This window comes from Nymphaea colorata, chromosome 12 (genome assembly GCF_008831285.2).
Source record: "Nymphaea colorata isolate Beijing-Zhang1983 chromosome 12, ASM883128v2, whole genome shotgun sequence".
NCBI classification, from domain to species: Eukaryota; Viridiplantae; Streptophyta; class Magnoliopsida; order Nymphaeales; family Nymphaeaceae; genus Nymphaea; species Nymphaea colorata.
Genome location: NC_045149.1, coordinates 22781315 through 22801618, shown reverse-complemented (window position 1 = coordinate 22801618; position 20304 = coordinate 22781315). Strand labels below are relative to the sequence as shown.

The 20304-nt window shown below is 39.2% G+C and overlaps 2 protein-coding genes across 3 annotated transcripts in view; one reads left to right on the top strand and one right to left on the bottom strand.

Moving 5' to 3' along the window:
* Positions 1 to 579: 579 nt before the first annotated feature.
* LOC116265873 (trihelix transcription factor ENAP2-like) lies at positions 580 to 2195 on the bottom strand. The gene has a single exon (XM_031646840.2). The coding sequence runs from the start codon at positions 2013 to 2015 to the stop codon at positions 1215 to 1217; it is 801 nt and encodes a 266-aa protein (XP_031502700.1). The 5' UTR covers positions 2016 to 2195; the 3' UTR covers positions 580 to 1214.
* A 2699-nt stretch (positions 2196 to 4894) lies between these two features.
* Positions 4895 to 20304, top strand: part of LOC116265767 (uncharacterized) — a 63253-nt gene continuing 47843 nt past the window's right edge. For both annotated transcript variants that reach the window (XM_031646653.2, XM_031646652.2), the window contains exons 1-11: positions 4895 to 5204; positions 6149 to 6239; positions 8744 to 8838; positions 8946 to 9439; positions 9562 to 9772; positions 9878 to 10234; positions 14147 to 14300; positions 14408 to 14545; positions 18433 to 18514; positions 19417 to 19691; positions 19781 to 19894. In XM_031646653.2, the coding sequence (XP_031502513.1) occupies positions 5025 to 5204; positions 6149 to 6239; positions 8744 to 8838; positions 8946 to 9439; positions 9562 to 9772; positions 9878 to 10234; positions 14147 to 14300; positions 14408 to 14545; positions 18433 to 18514; positions 19417 to 19691; positions 19781 to 19894 (2191 nt within the window). In that variant the 5' untranslated portion in view covers positions 4895 to 5024. The remainder of the gene's footprint in view (positions 5205 to 6148; positions 6240 to 8743; positions 8839 to 8945; positions 9440 to 9561; positions 9773 to 9877; positions 10235 to 14146; positions 14301 to 14407; positions 14546 to 18432; positions 18515 to 19416; positions 19692 to 19780; positions 19895 to 20304) is intronic.

Genomic DNA, 20304 nt, shown 5'->3' with positions numbered 1-20304 from the left:
AGTATGTGCACTCTCACGCAAGTGAACAAAAAGCAGCAGCAGTAGGAACCAAGACGACTGCTTTCCTGAAACCTCGAACTATTCTCTTTACCTGTATCAGGTTTGTGGCTCATGGTTGTAGATGGGAATATTTCTGCAGTCAAATCAGAATGACTATTGAAAGTATGACAGGGAAAGCACACGCCATGCTGATAGTTAACAAAATATACTCCACACTTGCAAAGAGAAAACTTGTTTATGAATCAAACTATGGGCATAATGAATTAAAAAACAGAATCGGTTTAACGGAATATGATTAGATTAAGAGATAAACATATGAAAGGCTCTAATATTGTCTAGCACTTCAGTAATTGACAGTAATGCAGCATAACATACTTTCTGCAGCCGCAAGCTCGATCATCAAAGAACACTAGTTAAAGTATATAACAATTTCTATTGCACAACATAATGCAGAATACCCTTCCCAATGAAATGACATCTTCACTAAAATAATCAGCAGTTGTACCATCGAAAAATAGCCTACTGCTATCTTTAGTACCGGAGACACACATAGTTGATGTGCTAGATGACAATAAGAGTATCAACTTGTCCAATATTACTCCCAATTCAAAAAATATATGATGCAGATGAGAAGCTATAGGAGGATTACCATCAAAAGCTATGAACAAGAAGAAAATTTGAAGCTTCACACTGTTTATCAGTATCATGATCCAGCATCTACTAAAAGCAAAACTGCTAGATGCCTCAGAATTTATCATCTTATATTTTATCAACGGGGAATAAATTTTCACATCATAGCAGTGCTGATTTAAAATACCTTCCAGAGTTGGAAATTTACATAGAAGGAAAAATCAGAAACTGCAGGAGAACAAACGGGGGGTGCAAAATCTTGCATTGTGTGGAGTTCACATCCATTTTCAGGCATTTTTGTCCTCTGCACCACAAAATCAATAGCAGAAAAGGGTTCATTGGAATTGATTTCAAATGCCACATTTCTATACCTTCTTCTTCACCAAAATAAACCCCTGAAACGGCCAAAGATGTCACCAAAATTCCCATGCCAGAAATCAATTTTCCCTCGATCGCGTTCTGCAAATGCGCCATTCTCTGCCTTCTCACCTTAATCCAACACCTCCCCAACAGAATTCCCCGCCCAATCAACAAGAGGCAAGACAAAACCCCAAAAGAGATCGAACCCAACTCCGAAATCCACCTCAGGAATCCGGCGAGGACATTCTTTTGAGCTTCTTCCTCGCATAGACTGCATCCGCGAAAACGTCCGCGATCTGCTGCTGCGACTCGATTATCATCTTGGTCCTGTTCATCTCCATCTCCATCCTCATCCTCTCCACCTCCCTCATCATCTCCATCTTCCTATGCTCCAATTTCATAAACCCATCCCCCAAACACTTGATCGCCGCCGTCAACTCCCCAATCGGGTTTCCCTGCTTAACCCCTGACCTCGAAGAAGATAAGCTCCGAAGAACCCCCTCGTCAGCATCGGCCTCAACGGAGATGTCTTCGTCCTTCCGCCGGACTGCCGGACCGGCCCAGGCATCTGCCGGAGGCCTGAACCTGCCATTGCTCATCAAGAGATGAAGGCTCCTGGTGTTGTTGGCACCGTTCTCCGTGGTATCCGAGCCCTCATTCGTCGTCTTAAAGACGGTAAGGGGGCCATTCTCCATCAAATCCATCTTGTCGAAGAAGACCCATGAAGACCCGCCAGGGAAACCCTTCTGCCTCTCGGCCTTGTACCGCTGGCGGAGCTTCTCCATCTTGTGACGACACTGTGTGGAGGTTTTGGAGAGGTTGGAGAGGCCGCAGCGGAGGCGTACGTCCTCCGCCACCTCCTCCCAGTGGGAGGCCTTGAGTTGGCGCTTCTTGAGAAGACGCCATTTCTCCATGTAGGCATCGATGAGGTTGGCGGTCTCCTCGTGGGTCCATGGTCCCGGGAGGAACCTCCTGGCCTCGGGTGGAGGTGAGAGCTCCTTGCCAGATGAAGATGACGCAGCCATTCCACGAAGAAGATGGTAAAGGTGGTCGTCACCGTCCTCGTTTGGTGGTGGCGCACGGATTTGGAACGGTGTCTTTCTTCCTCACCTTCTCTGTGTGTTCAGGATTTGATGGGGATAGGTTTCACCTGTTCCTTATCCATCTTCATCTCTATTCCGTCGTATAAAACAAACTACACCCAGAATCGCCTTCTGCTTTGCATTTATTTTCATTCCTTTAAAACCTAGTTATTGAGCCTACTTTTCCGGAGCAGGCAGACGACACAGTTAACCCTCTTATGGCGTTCTAATGGGTGCCATTTGTCCTGAACCCCTCATCTCCATAATTTGGTTATTGAAGTGAAACTGCACGCATTCATATCTTCTCGTACTTCATTTTACGGCTAATGAATTCGAAATAAAACGTAACTTTAAAGATATATAACATGCTTGAAGTTGTTATGAATTAATAGAATACAACTTTAAAGATGTAGAACATTTTGAGGTAAATCACTAGAAAGAGTTATGGATCTTATACGTTTCATTATTGGTTGTAATCTTAGCCGCTATAAATAAAATTTTGTGCGAAAAATATCAATGTATGTTGAGTAACACATACATAGCGTTGTCAACAGTTAATTGGCAAAATAAGCTAAATTATGTTAACAAGCATGCCAATGGATAGTACCTATTGCATGCATGTACACATGTATACATGAATGTTGTTGAAAAAAAAGTACGTGCTACCATTAAATGTTTTTCTAGTTCATGTGCATATTTGTTATTGGTATGATGCATGTAATTTCTTGATTTCATTTCATGTGTTGATAAGTTTAATTTTGCAATACTTGTCATATATGTGGGCATAAACCAATGGTAAGTATCATTCTAATAAATTTGCTGGCACATGGCCCGTCGTTATTACCTCCATATGTGATTTATTTTGTTGGGAAACAAAAAAAAAAAAAACATTATTAAACACCAGTGAGTCAATTCCTCACTACCTAAACTTTTCCTTTCTACTGGTTCTTTTAGTTTGAGTGCTATACTTCAACTTGTAGTTTCACGATTACTTTGTGATGAAAAGTAATCCTTGATGATGATACAGCTGCTATACTTCAACTTGTATATCAATTATTTTATTTACCCCACATATGATTTAACATTATTAGAAACTGACAATCTACGACCTTTCACCAACCCCCCTCGAACCCCAATGCATAGAGCGTGTGCTCTAAATAAGATTTCAAGCACTATGACGGCTAATGAAATACTTAATCGGAGCAAAGTGCGGCATGGTTGGCTCCCTTCTAACTCCCGAACATCCATATCAACAAGTACAAACTTCGAGTTCTAGCAATTTAAAAACTTAAGAATAAAGAATATATAACAGAACAATTGAACGATTACTATCCTGAAAAGGTTAACGCACATATATTGATAAGGTCTCTGTTGGGCCAAGCATTTACTAAAGTGGGAGATTTATAACTACTGAGAATAAATTGGTAACACTTAACTGCTACTCTAAACAAAAAAGTAAACACGGTTAACACTTCTTGCTTAACCACAATAAAACTAGGAAATCAGAAACTTGTGCAATGCTTCGATCATCATGCCAGGGAAGCACACTTAGACATTTGTATACCTTGGTGCACAAATGGTTAATTTTTACATGTGTTTGGACCAGCGGTGGAACATATATATATATATATATATATATATATATATATATATATATATGATGTAGACGCCCCATGAAACTTTTGATAGGTTGGTCTGGGTAGTGACCCGCACCAGCCCCTACCACCGGTCCGGACCTTCTAAGGCTGCAACTTAGCATTTAACACTTGCTTCATGGGGAGATGAACAATATATATTTAGACGCTCAGTGTAGTGAAACCTTTGATAGGCTGGTGTGGGCAGTGGCTCGCACCAGCCTCTGAGGCGGTCCATGTAAACTTTTGATGGGTTGGTATGGGCAATTTCTTGCACCAGCCCCTACCACCGGTCTGAACCTTTAAGGGTGCAACTTAGCATTTAACACTTGCTGCGTGGGGAGAGGTCTGCTCCCTTCCGACCTGAGATCTATAATATTCTGGACATGAGGTATTTGGTTTTGAATTCCGAGTTTTTTGAAATAGTTTTGAAAAGAACTTAAGGTCTGAAACAATTAAGGTTACCCGGTCCGATTTGGGTCCGAGCTCCAGCTCAAGTTTTAGGTGTCAAGCTGAACCCAAATTTCGAGTGTCAGGCCGATCCGAGTCCGAGCTCAAGTTTTAGGTGTCGAGCAGAGCCCGAACCCAAGTTTCGAGTGTCGGGCCAACCTATTTTATGTTCTATGTGGATATGAGGTATTTGGTTTTGAATTATGAGTTTTTTGAAATAGTTTTGAAAATAACTAAAGGTCTGAGACAATTAAGGTTACTCAGCCCGACTTGGGCTCGAGGTCGAGCTCAAGTTTTAGGTGTCAAGCGAAGTCCAAGCCTAAGTTTCAAGTGTCGCACCGACCAGATCTCAAGCTCAAGTTTTAGGTATCGAACCGAGCCCAAGCCCAAGTTTCGAGTGTCGGGCTGACCCAAGCTCGAGCTAAAGTTTTAGGTGTGGAGCCGAGCTCGAGCCCAAGTTTTGAGTGTCGGGCCGACCCGATGCCTGAGGGTTTGAACCTAACTTACCTTACAAAACCAAGTCAAACGCAGGGTCATGTTGGAATGAAGATACCAACCTGCGGTACGGGTTGGACCACAGACATGCAAAAGTCAACCCGATTCGGTTGAATGCGCAGAAAACGTAGCCTCTGCTGTACGGGTTGGACAACACAGTAGCAAAAGTTAACCCGATCCGAATGAAGGCATAGAAAACGCAACCTCCCGCTCGGAAGTCCCAATCCCTTCGTTGGCGCGTAATCAAACTTGCGCGCGCGGGCTCTCTGCGGCTTCTTGGTTTTTCTCCTCTCCGAGACTCCGACCGACCGGCGAGCGACTTATCCAAAGAACCTACAGGATTTTTCTGCGGCCTCAAGTTCCTTCGAAGTCGATGGCGGCGCCCGTCGATGACAGCGTGCGGCCAGAGGTCATAGAGGCGCTCCTTAGAAGCATCAAGATCGTCCCTTCGGACGCTGTCCCGTCCATCATCGACTGCGTTCTCGCGACCACCGGTCTCTCTTCGTCCCGGCTCTTTGCTTCCATCCTCGATGCCTTTCCAGATATATTGAAGGTACAACTATCGTGCTTCCGTTTTCCCGATCGCCATTGTTTATGCTGCACACACGCACATTCAGGCAATCCTGGCTGTGTTCACTGTTAATCATTATATCTCTTTCTTGCATCTATCCGCAACGTACTCCAACCACCAGTTTTATGGTGCTCCTCCCATTTCATGATGCCATATCAAATTAATTGGAGATTTTACGCCTGCCAGCTTCTGTGTTTAGGATTAGATGAACAACTGTGAAAAAGTTAACTTGAATCCAACTCATAATGTATTCAAGTGATCCATATCCAATTCATTTACTAGCTTACTGGGTTCCATGATACTGGAAAAAGTTGCATGATACGACATATCAAGTTACCACCCAAAATTTCAGATTTTCGGATGAAGATTCGAATTCAAACGAATAAACTTTGATAGGACTGGACGGCAACTCAATCCTCTCTTTAAAAACTGCGAGTATTATCCGGACACTTGTGATCCATCTCCTGATTGAACAGTGCCTTTCGGTGTTCCGACGGTCTTCTTTTCCAGTCTACTGCACTGTGCATCGATCGTCCTTGATCCGTTATCCTACCACAGTTTACCGGAACCAGAAGTTTTGCCATCTTGGCAGCGTTCATCCTCTCTCGCTTGATCCCTTTTTCATAATGCGCCTCATCTTTCCTCCTTTAGAGTTACAGCGATCTCCATGGCTATATTGTGATAGGACAATGCATATCCAAATTAGCCATTCTTGCTGGAAAAATCATGATGTCAAGTGTAATGGAACGATCAATGAACTCATTGTGGTTTCTGGCAGAATTGATGTTGCGAAGTGGAACCCTTCTTTCACAATGAGTATTAATTTCTCATGTTTTCAAGTTCATGGTATAGATAAACACAAGTTTATTCATAGCACTTGGTTCGCATGCTTCATCAATTTGCTTATTGTTTTCATTTTGGCCCAGGAGCACATGCTGGAGTATTCTACACTGAGTGCTTCTAACTGTGGGCGAATTTTGTCATTCATTGGCGGGCTTCTACACTTGCAGAAGTTAGGTAGGTGAATTTTCTATTTGCTGATGTTTTCTTAGCCGTATAGAAGATACACACTTGGAGTTGGTTGGATGGCTACAGTGATCACAAAGAGTCGGAACATTTGAACATGATCACCATATTGGCTAAGACGTTGTGAACATCTCTAAACAATCCATTGAGCAGTAATAACTGGAGGTATATGCATAACCGAGTCCCTTTGTGGGTTTATAGAGTATCGAGATCATTTTTTTTTCTTTATATAAAAGGTGCTCTTTGAAACACTTTAGATGCATTTGAACCATAGCATGTTCAATACAGGAAAAGAGTCTTCACATGATTTTTTGGTCTTCTACAATTGGCTTTTTTGTTTCACTTTATGAAATATCGAGCATTCTGTTGTCCAGTAAATGTGAATCCTTTTGGTAGATGATGCTTCTAAAAGCAATTCAAACTGAAACTTCTGCACAAGAAGAAAGGTAATAATGCATGAATTTTTCTGAGTGTCAAATTTTCTCAGCGAATTAGTGATATGCTTCCTTATGCGGAGTGCACCTCTGTAAGATAGAGAATATAGCCATGAATTTTCAACAGGTTCCTGACCAGTACTTGTACTGACGACTCACCATGGTATTTTTTGAGCTTTTGCCTTTTTGATTCTGTGACTCAAGGAAGTAAAGTTCAAAATTTATGTTCCCACTTCTCAGTGGTCTTTCACACTCTAAAGTAGAGTATATTTTTACACATTATCATATGGGTACTACTGTGGAGGCAGTGTACCCGTAGCGGTCGGGTGGGACACCAGCACTGGTACGGTCCTGGGTGTGGCATGGGGTACCAGTCAAACAGTACTGGATACTGTCAATGTACTCGAGACCGTTCGGTCAAAGTTGAACGAGTAATTTCCTGTCTAAAATTTAGGGTTTCAGTTTTTTTACATCATTTATACTCAGTAAACGCATACAAAGATGTGTTTCAACTTTCAAATAATGAATATTATTAATATAAGTTATATGACTCTACATCAGAGTTTAATGCTAATATATTTTGGATTTTTAGTATGTTATTCTCATATTTTGTTCAATAGTTTCTTCTTTACAAGTTGTAAGTTTTGAATCCTGAATATGTTATTTTGTTTGTTTGAATTATTTTGTTTGTTATATATATATATATATATATATATATATATATATATATATGTATATATATATATATATATATATACACCAATGTTATCACTGGCGTAGCGTATCGCGTATCGGTCGGGCCGACCTATACGCCGTATCGTAATGTATCGTAAAATTAATTTTTTAATTTTTAAAAAATATTAAAAAATCATAAAAAATTTCAAAAAATCATAAAAATTCCAAAAAAAATCCATAAAAACAAGTAAAAATCAGAAAAAATCAAGAAAAAAAGGAACATTCATCATTCATGTATATGATTATGAAGTATGAACTATGAACTATGAACTATGAACAACACACCACTCAACATTCATCATTCATGTATATGATTATGAAGTATGAAGTATGAACTATGAACAACATTCATCATTCATCGCTATGTGTACCAGCTATATGGTGTTTAAAGTGAGAGATCCCTCCTGATATGATTTGCTTACAATAATTGTACTTAACTTTTAACCTATCTTTGGGATTCACCCTTTCACACCACTTCCATGCAGGATCCGACATTATATCTTCACAAAACAAGTAAAAACATACAAATAAATGTAGGAAATAAAAGAAATGAACGATTCGATGGCGAAAGTGAGTTATTTCTTACCTTCTTGTTGTTAGAATCCAAAAAAACCCTCTTTCTCCAAGCTTCCCACCGTCCCTAGACTCCCCACAACGAGAAAGAAAACTTCTTCACCGGCAAAACTTGATGCAAATGGAGAAAATCTCTCCCTCCCACGTCTCTTGTAGCGTTTACAAACAAGAAAAGAGAAAGAGGAGCGTCTGTTTTAAAACAAGGCGTAAAAAAGGGGGCCGTCGGGCCCCTTTGTAATTTTCCCCCCGTATCGTGCGATACGGGGGAGTATCGCACGTATTGTACGATACGGCCATCGTATCGCACGATACGTGCGATACGTGTACGATATGGACGCGTATCGAGTATCTATTGCGTCGCGTATAGGTTTTCACGACCCATACGGTACGTATCGTACGATACGCGTCCGTATCGTACGATATAGATAACATTGGTATATACACATAGATACATATATATATACCTGTACCCAAGTTTTTCTGGAAATAGTCTGAACCCGTATCTATACCGGCACCCATACCTATACCTATGTGACATAATTTTTGCATAACCATACATGGTTCCTAAAAGCCATCTGAAGATTTAAATGGTGTGGTTACATGTTCTTGTTAGGAGCACTCGTTAAACTCATGATGACAAAATACTGCATACTGCTTTGTGCATATGTGATCCATACTTAAGCTGTATATGCAAAAGAGGCTTATTTCAGATACAAGAGTTCATTTAAGTTCCATCATGATAATTTGTTACAGGGGCTAGGCAGAAAACTCTTCATTCCTTTATCTGCATGGCATTTGTTCCAGTTTTGAAGATGATAAATCCTAATGACTTCATATTGGTCAATCAGGTGAAATGGTTTTATGCACTTGAAATTTATGTTGTTATGGTTACGATGGCTGCACTTCTAATACTATAATTGTTGCTTGTGTCTGTGATATGTTTTTTTTTCTCCAGGTTATGGAACTATTATGCAACAACGCAAGTGCTGGTAATAATTGGAGAGTTGTGATGGCAACTTTGACACCTTACTGCTTAAGTTCTTTAAAGTTAAGTCTTGAAAGCATCAAACTAGCAGACTGGGACTGGAGTGACCATTCAATTGCCACGGAAAATGACCTTGACAAGCAACAACACCATATCAAAAGTTCGTCTGGATATTTGCCTATCCCAATTGCCTGCCATGCCTTGTCATCAATGTTAGCTGCTGCTACCAATTGCTGTCAACTGGATGTAATATCAGAAACATTGAAACTGGCTCATAACTCACCAGAGATTATTTCCAAACAGATGCTCCTGATTCTTTCTAATATGACTATAGAAATGCTTTCTCAAGATTCTGATATGCGGTCTTGTGCTATTCGGGTTCTGTTTCCTGCAATTCTTGAAGCATATGATGTTTATATCTCTGTCCAGTTTACCTTACATAATGGAAAATATATCAGCTCCAGGTGCGTAGAGAGCACACTTGATTACATAATGTATCTGCTTTGTTTCCATAGTATACCTGCCATAGTATCATCTTAGTTTCTATTGTATGTTTAAATGTAAATTTATACTTTTCATTTTGTAGGTTGGACTTTTGTAGGGAAGTTTGGGAATGTTGTAAGACATTGTTTTCTGCTGGATCCAAAGAGAAATATGATGCATATCTTATTTTGTCTCTTTATTTTGATTCCTTTATTCCTAAAGGAGGATGTAAAGTCTTATCCACCAGTGGTAATGGGGAAGAATTTGATCTCCGAGCAGACCAAAGATTTTGGGAAGAAACACGAAGTGGATTGGTAGGATGATAGTTTAAAAGTTGTATCTCAGCATGGCTTATCTAGAATTTTCTACATCGTAATTGTTCTGAAATCTGAATTTGTTGCATTCACTTTAACTTCTAGGTTGATAGTGAAGCACCAACAAGAAAGCAAGCCTTGTATGTTTTGAAATTAGTGGTATCTAGCTACTCAAATTCTGTCAGCAAAATTGATTATGATAACAAAACTTTCCTCTCTCAATCTAAGCCAGCATGTCAAAATTTAATCACTACTTCGAATGGTGGAAGTTCAACTACTTGTACCATGACAAGAAGAGAAAAATGGGCTCACGAAGAAGCAAAATCTTTAGGAGTGGGACTGACAAATAGTTCAATTGAACTATGTTGTACTGGCCAACAAAGGTGGAGGGCATTTCTTCTTCTTTATGACATGCTTGAAGAGTATGGCACACACTTGGTTGAGGCTGCCTGGGGACACCAGGTATATCATGTTTACCTTTTTATGTCCTTAGTAAAAGGCTGAGAGTTTGATGTCCTTCTGTATGTATGCTTTTATGTGTCTGTGTATCTGTCTTTGTTTTGATTTATTTTGATGGATGTAGCATTAAAGTTCTGTGAAGGGTTTGATGTTCAATTCATTTTTCTAAAATCCACTTGTATAATGTAGTTGGGTACTGCTATTTTGTGGAGAAGAGAATTATATTAGAGTCTTAGACAATGGACAGGATCGAGCTGTATTGCATCTGGGTAGAACATTCTACTTATCAGTTCCTATGCTTAAGAAAAATACAAATTAATCTAAAACGATTAGAAAGTCTAATAGAATGAGAAACATCAAACCAGCCTGATACTGACTGATGCTGATAACAGAAATTCATACTCCAGACATGCCTGCACACACTTCTATTGGTAAGTTGTTGACAATTCAATCAGATTGTTGTGAAGAAGATGACACCTTAGCACTTCCAGACGATATGGTTGAAGAAGAAGAGGTTTCAGGGATTGGGTCGAAAGCCAGTTCAGGAGTGATGCACTCATTCATGGGAACAAAAAGAATGTAGAGACAATGGTCGAGTTACATCTGGTGCGAACACAGAACAGCAGGGGTGATGGAAATGGGTATGCTGAGTTCTCCCTGAAGTGGAGGCTCAAGGGGGTGACCATATCTATTGAAGACGGCCTGCTGCTCCAACCCCAACATGAAGGAATGGTCGTCTATTTTTCCTTGAGGCTGAAGGAGGAAGGGGTGCCATGACGGGCGAGATCTTCGACCCTGACTTCCTCTGCACCATCTTCCCCAGTATTGAATGGAAGATTCTCCAGAATGCGACCACTGAAATGGGCATAATAGGGCACAAAAGCCGAGTGTGGAAACCATCGTGGGATCAGGTTAGGGTTAGCCTCACCAACCAATGGGAAGTAGAACTCCACTGCTATGGCGAAGATGATTGTCGCCCTCTGGACAAAGCCCCAACTGGTTATTTCTACTACCCAGAAATATTCGACTATAAAAGCCAAGGATCAAGGTGCATTCAATTGCGGGGAAGCCGCATATGAAGAATGACCTGCAGGTATTCTTGATCTGTGCATTTGATCTTTAGACGACATGATCGACCACCAAATAACAAAAATGAATGTGAACTTGCTCTCGACTAAACTGAACTTCTCAGAAGGGGAGGGGAAGTCAACAATAGCTCTGGCAAACCATGTGCAAGGAGCGGTGGAGGAGGAGCACATCAACATGCAAGCTGCACAGAAGGTTGCTCTTCTGATCAGAGATGTCGCCATTGAAAGGGTTGCTTTTCCTGTCAAATTCGCCCTTCCATTCTGATTTCTGTTTGAGGCACCTAAGGCTTTGGGGAGTTGGTTCGACCACCCCATAATGACACCATCATCAAAAAACTGAGGTATGCACAACTCTCCTAAGGTTTTGTTTGAGCCATCATGCTGGAAGGGAGAACTAGTGGAATTCACTACTTGCAAGGAGGAGCAAACACCAACAGAGCACTGCATTGCCCTGGCCTCTGTTTTTTGTAGGCACGCAGGGCGAGTGAGGCAACCTTGGAAGCCCCCATGGCAGCAGGATGGAGCTGAATACATTCAGAAGGAAACGGAAACATCACAAAGATCATAAAGCTTTCCGTAAGGGAGTTGAGTGAAGGAGCCTTCCCTGCAAAGATATTGAGCTCGATGCCATTCACTCCTTGCAGCTTACACTGAAGGGATGATTGCAAGATGGCATTCAGTCTAGCCCCAAGGCCCTTGATGTCCAGCTAGATGTTGCCATGGCTCGAGGAAGAGATGAACTACTGATAGCTGCTAATGAAATGGTTCGTCTCATAAAAACAGCGGGTGTACCCATTTTTTGGCTGTTGATTCTTTTGGAAGGCTCACCGGAAGGAACATGAAGACTTCCGAATTGACAGGATTGGCTGGGGAGAATGACATTGGGTTGCCCTTGATTGACCCTGGGGGGATTCGGTTGAGTTGGGAAAAGAACACTTCTGCTGGCACTTGCAGGTAAAGAAGAAAAATGTTGAAATTACATTCAAACATTTGGGAATTTGGAGGTAATGGGCCTGCCATCTTAGTGGTGAATGCATGTTTGCTCAAGGATCTAAAGGAAGATGTTGTTGGTGTTAGCGTTATTGCACAAGATGTGACCAGTGAGAAGATTTTATGGAAAACTTCACCCATGCTCAAGGAGTCAGGGTCGCCATTGTACGCAAACCATGTAATGGGATAATGTTTACCCATCAACTGAAGAAGGATTCAACTTTAAACAAAAAGCAGAATCAACTTCTGAGAATGATTGTGCTCGGTCAACAACAGTTGGCTAACATCTTGGATGACATGGATTTTTAAAGCATACATGAGCTATCTAGAGTTGAACACGGAAAATTTTAACTTGAAAGAGGTTATAGTAGCAGTTACAAGGTTAGATATTGACCTACAGCTCTCCGTTGTTAAGAATGTGGGTGCAAAACTTGCTCAAATCATTCCATTGGATTCGATATCGCAGAAGCTCCTAGACCACCACTTCATAGTACTCCCACTCAACTTCTAGAGCTGGACTCATGTTTCACATCAACCTGAAGTGCAGGCATCCACCACAGCTATTCAAATATTAAGGAGTAAGGAAGCTGGGATATAGAAATTCCAATGGCCAAGCAGCTGGCTTGCATTTATCTGGGTGCGGTCTCTACTACATTTGAGGAAACTTCTGAGAGGGAGCAGCTAATTTTCAAAAGGGATGAATCTTGTCTGCGACAATCATTTCCATGCTCACACCTTGAGGGCAAGGTGTTTTTCAAAAGGGGGGGGGGGGTTTGGGGAGGGGGGAGTATTGTTAGTAGTCAGTTATGGATTTGGATCGGTTCCTAGTTGGGGCAGACCCAATAAGGCTATAAATAGGTCGAAGGCGCTGAGGGAGGGATCATCTGTTAATTGAAGTTCTTACCTCTGGGAGGGAAGAACCCTAATCTGGGATTAGGGCTGAGTGTGTGCGTGTTGGATTGGGATTGCTTTGTAAGGGTTCCAAGTTGGCAGGTGGCTGCTAACAGTATCGTACCTTGTATAGTACGGCCTGCAGCCGTGGCATCTATGGGACATGTAGGAGTGAAAATATTGCTTTTAAGTTTTAACTATAAAGCTTTGTATTTTCATTTCATTTTTTAAATACTTCTAACATGTTGATTGGGTGGGGAGCTTTCAAAACCCTCATCTTCTTGGCCCTTCTATACTTCTTTCTTTCCCTTTTTTTGGGTTAAGCAGGACCTTATGGCTGCAGCTTAGGCCTAAAATAGATTTTCTTGTCAGGCTTCTTTACTAGGTCTTCCTGGCACTTTTAACTACATGGATCTTGCTTTAAACTTGTTGTAAGTATTTACGTGATATCTATCTTTAACTTGAGGTTGCAAATGCCATATTGCAATGAATTCTTCAATATGCGGGGAAAAAAGTATTCTAAGTGCATAGTGAATCATTATTTTCCCAAATATTTTGACAGGAATAGATTGATAAAGCGGTTTTAACTTAAACAAATTGAAATCAATTTTTGAATTATTGAAGAGAAACAGATGGCATTTGATGTAAAGGGGTTGCCGTTATGGAACTATGTTAACACAAATAGTTTGCTCAAACAATCTTGACTTTGACAAATTCAGATGACCTTTTAGACTCTCACTTTATCATTGTAATACTTAGAAGGGATAAACGACAGGATGAATACATCCTTCTCAGTTTGTGACTCTTAACAATTTGCATTTGCATTTTTGTTTTGCATGGCAGTCAACTTCATATATACTGAATTTTAGCCTGAAGAACACCTATTTCTTCACTCATAGCGACTGATAAATGTCAATGCCCCTCTCCTTGTTTCTATGTTGCACAGATAGACCTGTTGCTCTCCTCCCTTGGACAATTGGAACGTTGTAACCACTTGGTGGCCCCAAATGCTTATCAGATTCAAATGGAGACATCAGAAGGAATCTTTTTGTGGTTGGCAGTTCTGTGGAAACGGGGACTGCGCCATGGGAACCCACAGGGTAGGATTCGTGCCTTAGGCATGAGAGGTCTAAAGTTCAATATAAACCTATACCTTTGAATTGCTACTTTTGAAAGATTCTATTCCACTTTGTCTTTCTTGACGCAGTTAGATGCTTAGTCATGCATTCGTTTGTCAGCGTCAAATGGCAGAACCATGGGAATTGTGTAAGATTAGTGCCGAAAGATTTTATCTTGGGGCCACTTGTTGAAGGACTGAATGACCCTGTTCATCACAAGGACTTTGGTTAGTTAGACTGTACTTAAATTTTATGATAATTGAAAATCTCATTTAGCCATTAGCTTTTTGTTCAGTTTAAATTTGCATCCAAGTTTTTCCTTACTTCATTTTATTTTTATCTCAACATGCATTTATCAAATAGAAATTTTTCATGTTATCTTCTTAGTGTGCTTATCTAAGTTACATGAATGTGGCACTGGCACTGGGTTGCTGCATGTGTTGGCAAAGTAAGAAGAAGAAGGTGCAGGAGGAGGCAGCAGCAACAGGTGTGATGTGGCGCCAAAGCTGTGTGAGAGAGGAAGATACAGTTTATAAATATTTCTTTTATCTCCTTTTTCTAATGCCTTTCTCCTTTCTTGTCATTTACGATTTACAATTTTACAAAGCTTTCATTTACAATTTACAAGTAAATAAATAGATGCATATGAGTAGCTAAGTTGGGGGTATGATTGATATATATATATATATATATATATATATATATACATAAAATAACACAAAAAAATCTAAATGAAAGCAACATTTATTCTCTAGATCTCTCCTAGTGAACACTTAACAGCGAGCATTCATGAGGAGCAATATAAAAGAGTTGTTTGAGTTGTCTCAAACAATATTCCTCAGGAGCTAATTTTCCTACATATTATATTTGTCACAAATACTGCCACTCTTTCTAAGTTTTAAAAACAGGAAAAAAGGAAAACAATGAACGTTGAAAAATCATGATATTTAGAGAGAATCAATGAAACTAGAATATGACATTTTTTTCTGATTCTTTCGTTTTTCTTCAGTAAAAGTAAATTTTTTGTTATATTTTAAATTTTAGGTTTACTTAATATTTAAAGTTTTAATAACTATTTTGAACTTTTATTGATGATTTTGTAAGAAAGTCAGTGTAAACTCAAAATTTCATATTTACGTTTAATGTTTTAATTCTTGGAGTCTTCCCAACAAAACAAATTTTCCATTTAATACTGCATACAAACCTCGCCGATGAAGGCCCGAGCATGATATTTGTGACAATGAAACATAATCTAACACTGCTCAAGAGCATAATTTTCTGATTAGGCCAAACTGTTTAGGTTAGTCAAACTGGACCCTAACTGGGTTGTGTTTGACTGCTGAACTCAAACGTTCCAGCTTTAACCTTGGTTAACACTACCTCAACTTGCTTGAGGACCTGTTTAGTTCAATGGTATTGGAAAACGGCTAAAACTGGGCTAAAGTTTCAAATTTAACAGCTTAAAGTGACTTCAGAACAATCTTGAAAACCAAGATCCTTCAAGCCTTTGACCAAGATGATGATTGGCTGTTGAACTGCAGCTAAGGGTGAGAAGTAAACTCTTTAATCTTTCTCCTTGCGCAAACTTAAATAGAGGAAATTTGAAAAAAGGTGGCTGATTTTAATATTTTTTGAGGGTGAGAGCTCTTCGTGGTTGTTCCAGTCCGGTTTGTAGGTCTACCAGGTCGATGCTACAAGTAAAGTAGGTGGTTGACTCAGGGTGTTGCAGAATGTTAGAGAGCTCTGTTTTTTATTCTCTCTTGAGATGACAATAGATACTCCGGATTGGAATAATTGCTCTGAAATGAGTTGGCTGTTAAGGGAGCTCAGTTTTGCCTGTGTTTTGTATCTATAAGTTCTTTGCAAGTGATCTCAACATTTGGATGACCTTTCCTTGAATGCAATATTATGAATTTATGTGCCTTGGAGAAGCTTCTATATCTAAGTAGGATCTTTAAGGCAAACAATTGCCACATAAGTTGTTTGCATGGTGACTCCGGTTGTCTTCTCTGGACTATTTGGATGTATTGAGTTTTGTTAAAACAATCAGCAGCACATGGATGGTAGTTTGTTATGAACTTGTCATTGGTGCACACCAGTATGTTGTGGTGATTAGTTTGCCCTATCGGGTTTCTGGCCATACTCAAAGAGTCTGGTCCCTCGTTTGACATTTTCAAGTGACAAATGATGCATAAATGGGTCATGATCTGGTCTTAAGCCTTTTTGTGTAAAAAGTGTATGGTAAGCCATATCTGTCCCTCCAATAGATACATTGTATCACAAAGTTGTGTATTCTATCATACCTGTATCATAAAATTATTTTTTAATTCAACAAATTTCACAAAACATATCAGCAAAATCAGAAAAAAATAAGAAAAATCAAGAAAATACATAATGATAGACTTATTGTAGCTATGAAGGCATGATTCACAAACATTCATAAGTCATCATATCATATGATAATACAACATGATCTAAGACATCAATAAGCATAACATAGCACAATCTATATTATAATATATAAGTCATAAGATCCATAACATCAAAAAACAAGTTTTATTGTTGTGCATCACATAAAAAATTAACTTGTCCAATTTGAATACAAATAACAAGTGAAAGCAGTCTCATTCATAATCTTCATGCTCATCTTTAACTTTTATAAAAGAAATCAGAAAAATCTTCTTTCTCCAAACAAGAATCGTTCACACCGCACACAGATCTGCCCTCAAATCGAACAATTTCACAATGAATTTGATGGTTTCCTTTGCAAATCGGCACGAATCCCCCCTCCTACAACTCTTACATATGTTTAGAAATGAAGGGGAAGGCTGGTTTAAAAACTTATTTCGAAAAAGGGGGTTCAGAAATTTTCTTTTCTTGAAAAGGGCCCATATCTTATGATATGAGCTGTATCACCCTGTATTTTATTGTGATACAGGTGATGTATCATATTAAAACTTAAAAAGTGACAGTACATATCGTACGATCCAGCCCCGTATCATACGATATGTACATGGTTTAAATTGTGCTGGTTGCGCTTGAGCTTATATTGAATCAATAAGAACTCTGTTTTGTATATTAAAAGTCACAACACAAGTGTACCGTCTTGGGTTTCTGTAAGTTCATCCAACTCAGCATACATTGTATTATGGTAATTTCCACATGTTGCTTTCACGATTTTCTTGAAACTGGATCAAGTTTTTTGGTGGTGATGTAATTTGGCATCAGAGCAGTCAGCAGACCCTTTGGCACGATATAAGAGGTCCAACAACTCAAGATTTTGTTTGAATGAAGAAAATATATGTGTAATCTCCTCCATAGCCCTTCTATGTGCCTCACCTTTTATGATGTAGGTTGGTTCTTCTAGCAACTTTAGAACTTACCAGCTGGCTAATCTTTCTTTTGGCTTTTTCTTCATAAGGCCCTTCTTGATCTCAAAGTTTTCTAGGGCTGTCTCTTCATTTTTCTGTGTCCACCATTTTAGTCAATAATTGATGCATGCTGTCATGAGTACTCACGAAAATCATATCAATTGCATGTGAACAGTCTCTGGGTCTCCATATTCATGCTTATGTGGTTATTTATGTCTGGATGTTAATGTTGGGTGGATGGCTCTTATATTTTCTTCCATGGTTGCACTTGCAATTTTGGAAGCACAAAGAACGTAGATCCTATGGAAGCAATGATATGCACATATGGAGAACTCATAGTGACTATTGAGGAGGAATTCATGTTCACTGGTTGCAGCAGCTTTAATTGATTCGTACATAATTTTTTAGTGAAAATTTGCACGTAATATTCTGTGATGTCTATGGGTCTAGTACGTGATCTTCCTCTTTAGTTAACCTTTTGTGGCTAAATAGTTGATAGTTGGGCCCTGGGGGTGCATGATTTTGCCTGAAGTATTGTGTCAATGTCCAAGTCTTTCATCACATACTCCGATTCTGTCCTGAGAGGAGGTCCATCAACTTAGTTCTGGTTACTGTTTTATGTAATTCTCTTTTGTAACCTGACTTGAGTCATGCTTCAAGGTAGGGACTTGATTAGTGTTAGTTCACCTTCTAAAAGCACAAGTTGTGAATGTCATTGATCTAATTCTCTCCTTCTATGGTAGGCATAAAAGGAGTGTATTCCTCAGAAACAATTAAAGGAGCATCTAATTTCTTCTCTACTTTATCAAGTTACTTTTCTTGCTGGTGAGTTTTCTACTACCTGCTTTATTCTGGTTTATTTTTGTAATAGAATATGAGCTGTTTACTGTTTTGATGGATTAGTTTTGCTTTTCTTGCAGCGAGCTTATATTACTTGATATTTGTCAGGATTACCTTGCAAGTTCTTGTCCTCATTCGATATGTTTGGTGCATGTATGCTAAATATAAATGGATGCTTCCAATCTTGATGTGTATCCAGGTGACTGTTTGGCTGTTTACCATGTTTGGTACACTTTTGACATCAATAAATTTTTCTATGATCAAAATTTCAATTTGGCTGTTTACCATGTTTGGTACACTTTGACATCAATAATTTTTTCCAGATGTAGCATCGATGAAATTCACATTCCAATCATCTATATTTAAGAAGTACACCACATAAAATTCAAGTTTTGCATGTTAAGTTGCTGGGAACAATATGACTAATGCCCCTTATTAGTGAAAGAGTATGAAAAACACTCCAAAGGCGCTTTCAAAATAGCTAGCAAAGTCCACATGCTTTTAGATGTGGCACTACCAATTCTTGAAGTTCGTAAAGATTTGATTCAACAAAGTATTTGGCAGGAAGTGGGTGTGGTTGCTTGAGTTGTTTGTTTTTCTCTTTTTGATCTGTTCTAAGGTAGTTGTTAGTTTTGATGAGAGTACTTATGTTAGTTCATTGATGTTGAGGAAGCAAGTCATTCCATCCGAATCTCTATTTTTAGGAACTTCTGAACTTGAAAAGATGATGCTTTTGTATCTATCAAGGCTTTCCATGCTATTACACTATTGTTACTGGCTGTTTGTATTTAAGTTGATATTTTATTGCGTACTTGCATCTTTTACCAAGACTTCGCATGACGTCTTATGCCAAAACAAAAAATGGTCACTCTTCACTCTTCTTGCAGGGAAAAGAGAGGCTTCTTATGTGGTTTGTTTGCCCTTGTAACCAAGGAGTCTTTTGGTCGTGCTGGATTGATGGCTCTTGCTACATGCATTGCTTCCTTTGCTTGTGGATCTGATACAAATAAATTTTGGGCTGAAATATGTGGAAGAGATCCCGTTGATGATGAAGTAGAAGAATCTGGTCAATATAGTGCTGCAGGGAAAAAGTTGTTGGGTATTCTACAACTTGTTCTTGAACAGTGCAGACATCACTTCAATCCAAGTTATCGTCTTCAAGGTTCAGATTCTGGAGCCCATGTCCATTTATCTTTATATTCATGTTTATGTTTTCCTAGTGAACTGAACATGAACCATCTTAATGGTCAGTTTGTGATCAGGTCCTCGCTTCTGCTTCATCCTTGGTTCCTGTCAGTGAACTGCCCCTTGATCTTCTTTTACATTTTCTTTCATCTTTTCCACGCGAATTTACAGATATAAATGGTAAGCATTTATTTGAAATACTTTGTTTTCATCTTGTGCTTTGAGGTTATATTCTGAGATTGTGGTTTCCTTCATCTTGCAATTTTGCCAGCTGATATGACTAAAGTGTTATTGCATGTTGTCTTCTTTGAAACATTTCTGTGCACTAGGGATGCTGATTGATATAGTTTAGGTTCTGGCTGGTTAATAATAACTATCAAATTGTTATCTTGAAGCATGCTAACAAAAAATTCAAAGAGATCAATAAATGGTTTAAGTATTAATGTGGAAAATACTTTTTGAAACAGTGGCTGCTTTGGTGAAAGTATTTGTAGTAATTAAGATAACACAGTGCACATGAATGTAGCAGAAATTGCCAAGGCAAATGCACAACTGAAAAAAGCACAATTTTTCTAAGTAAACTTTTGATT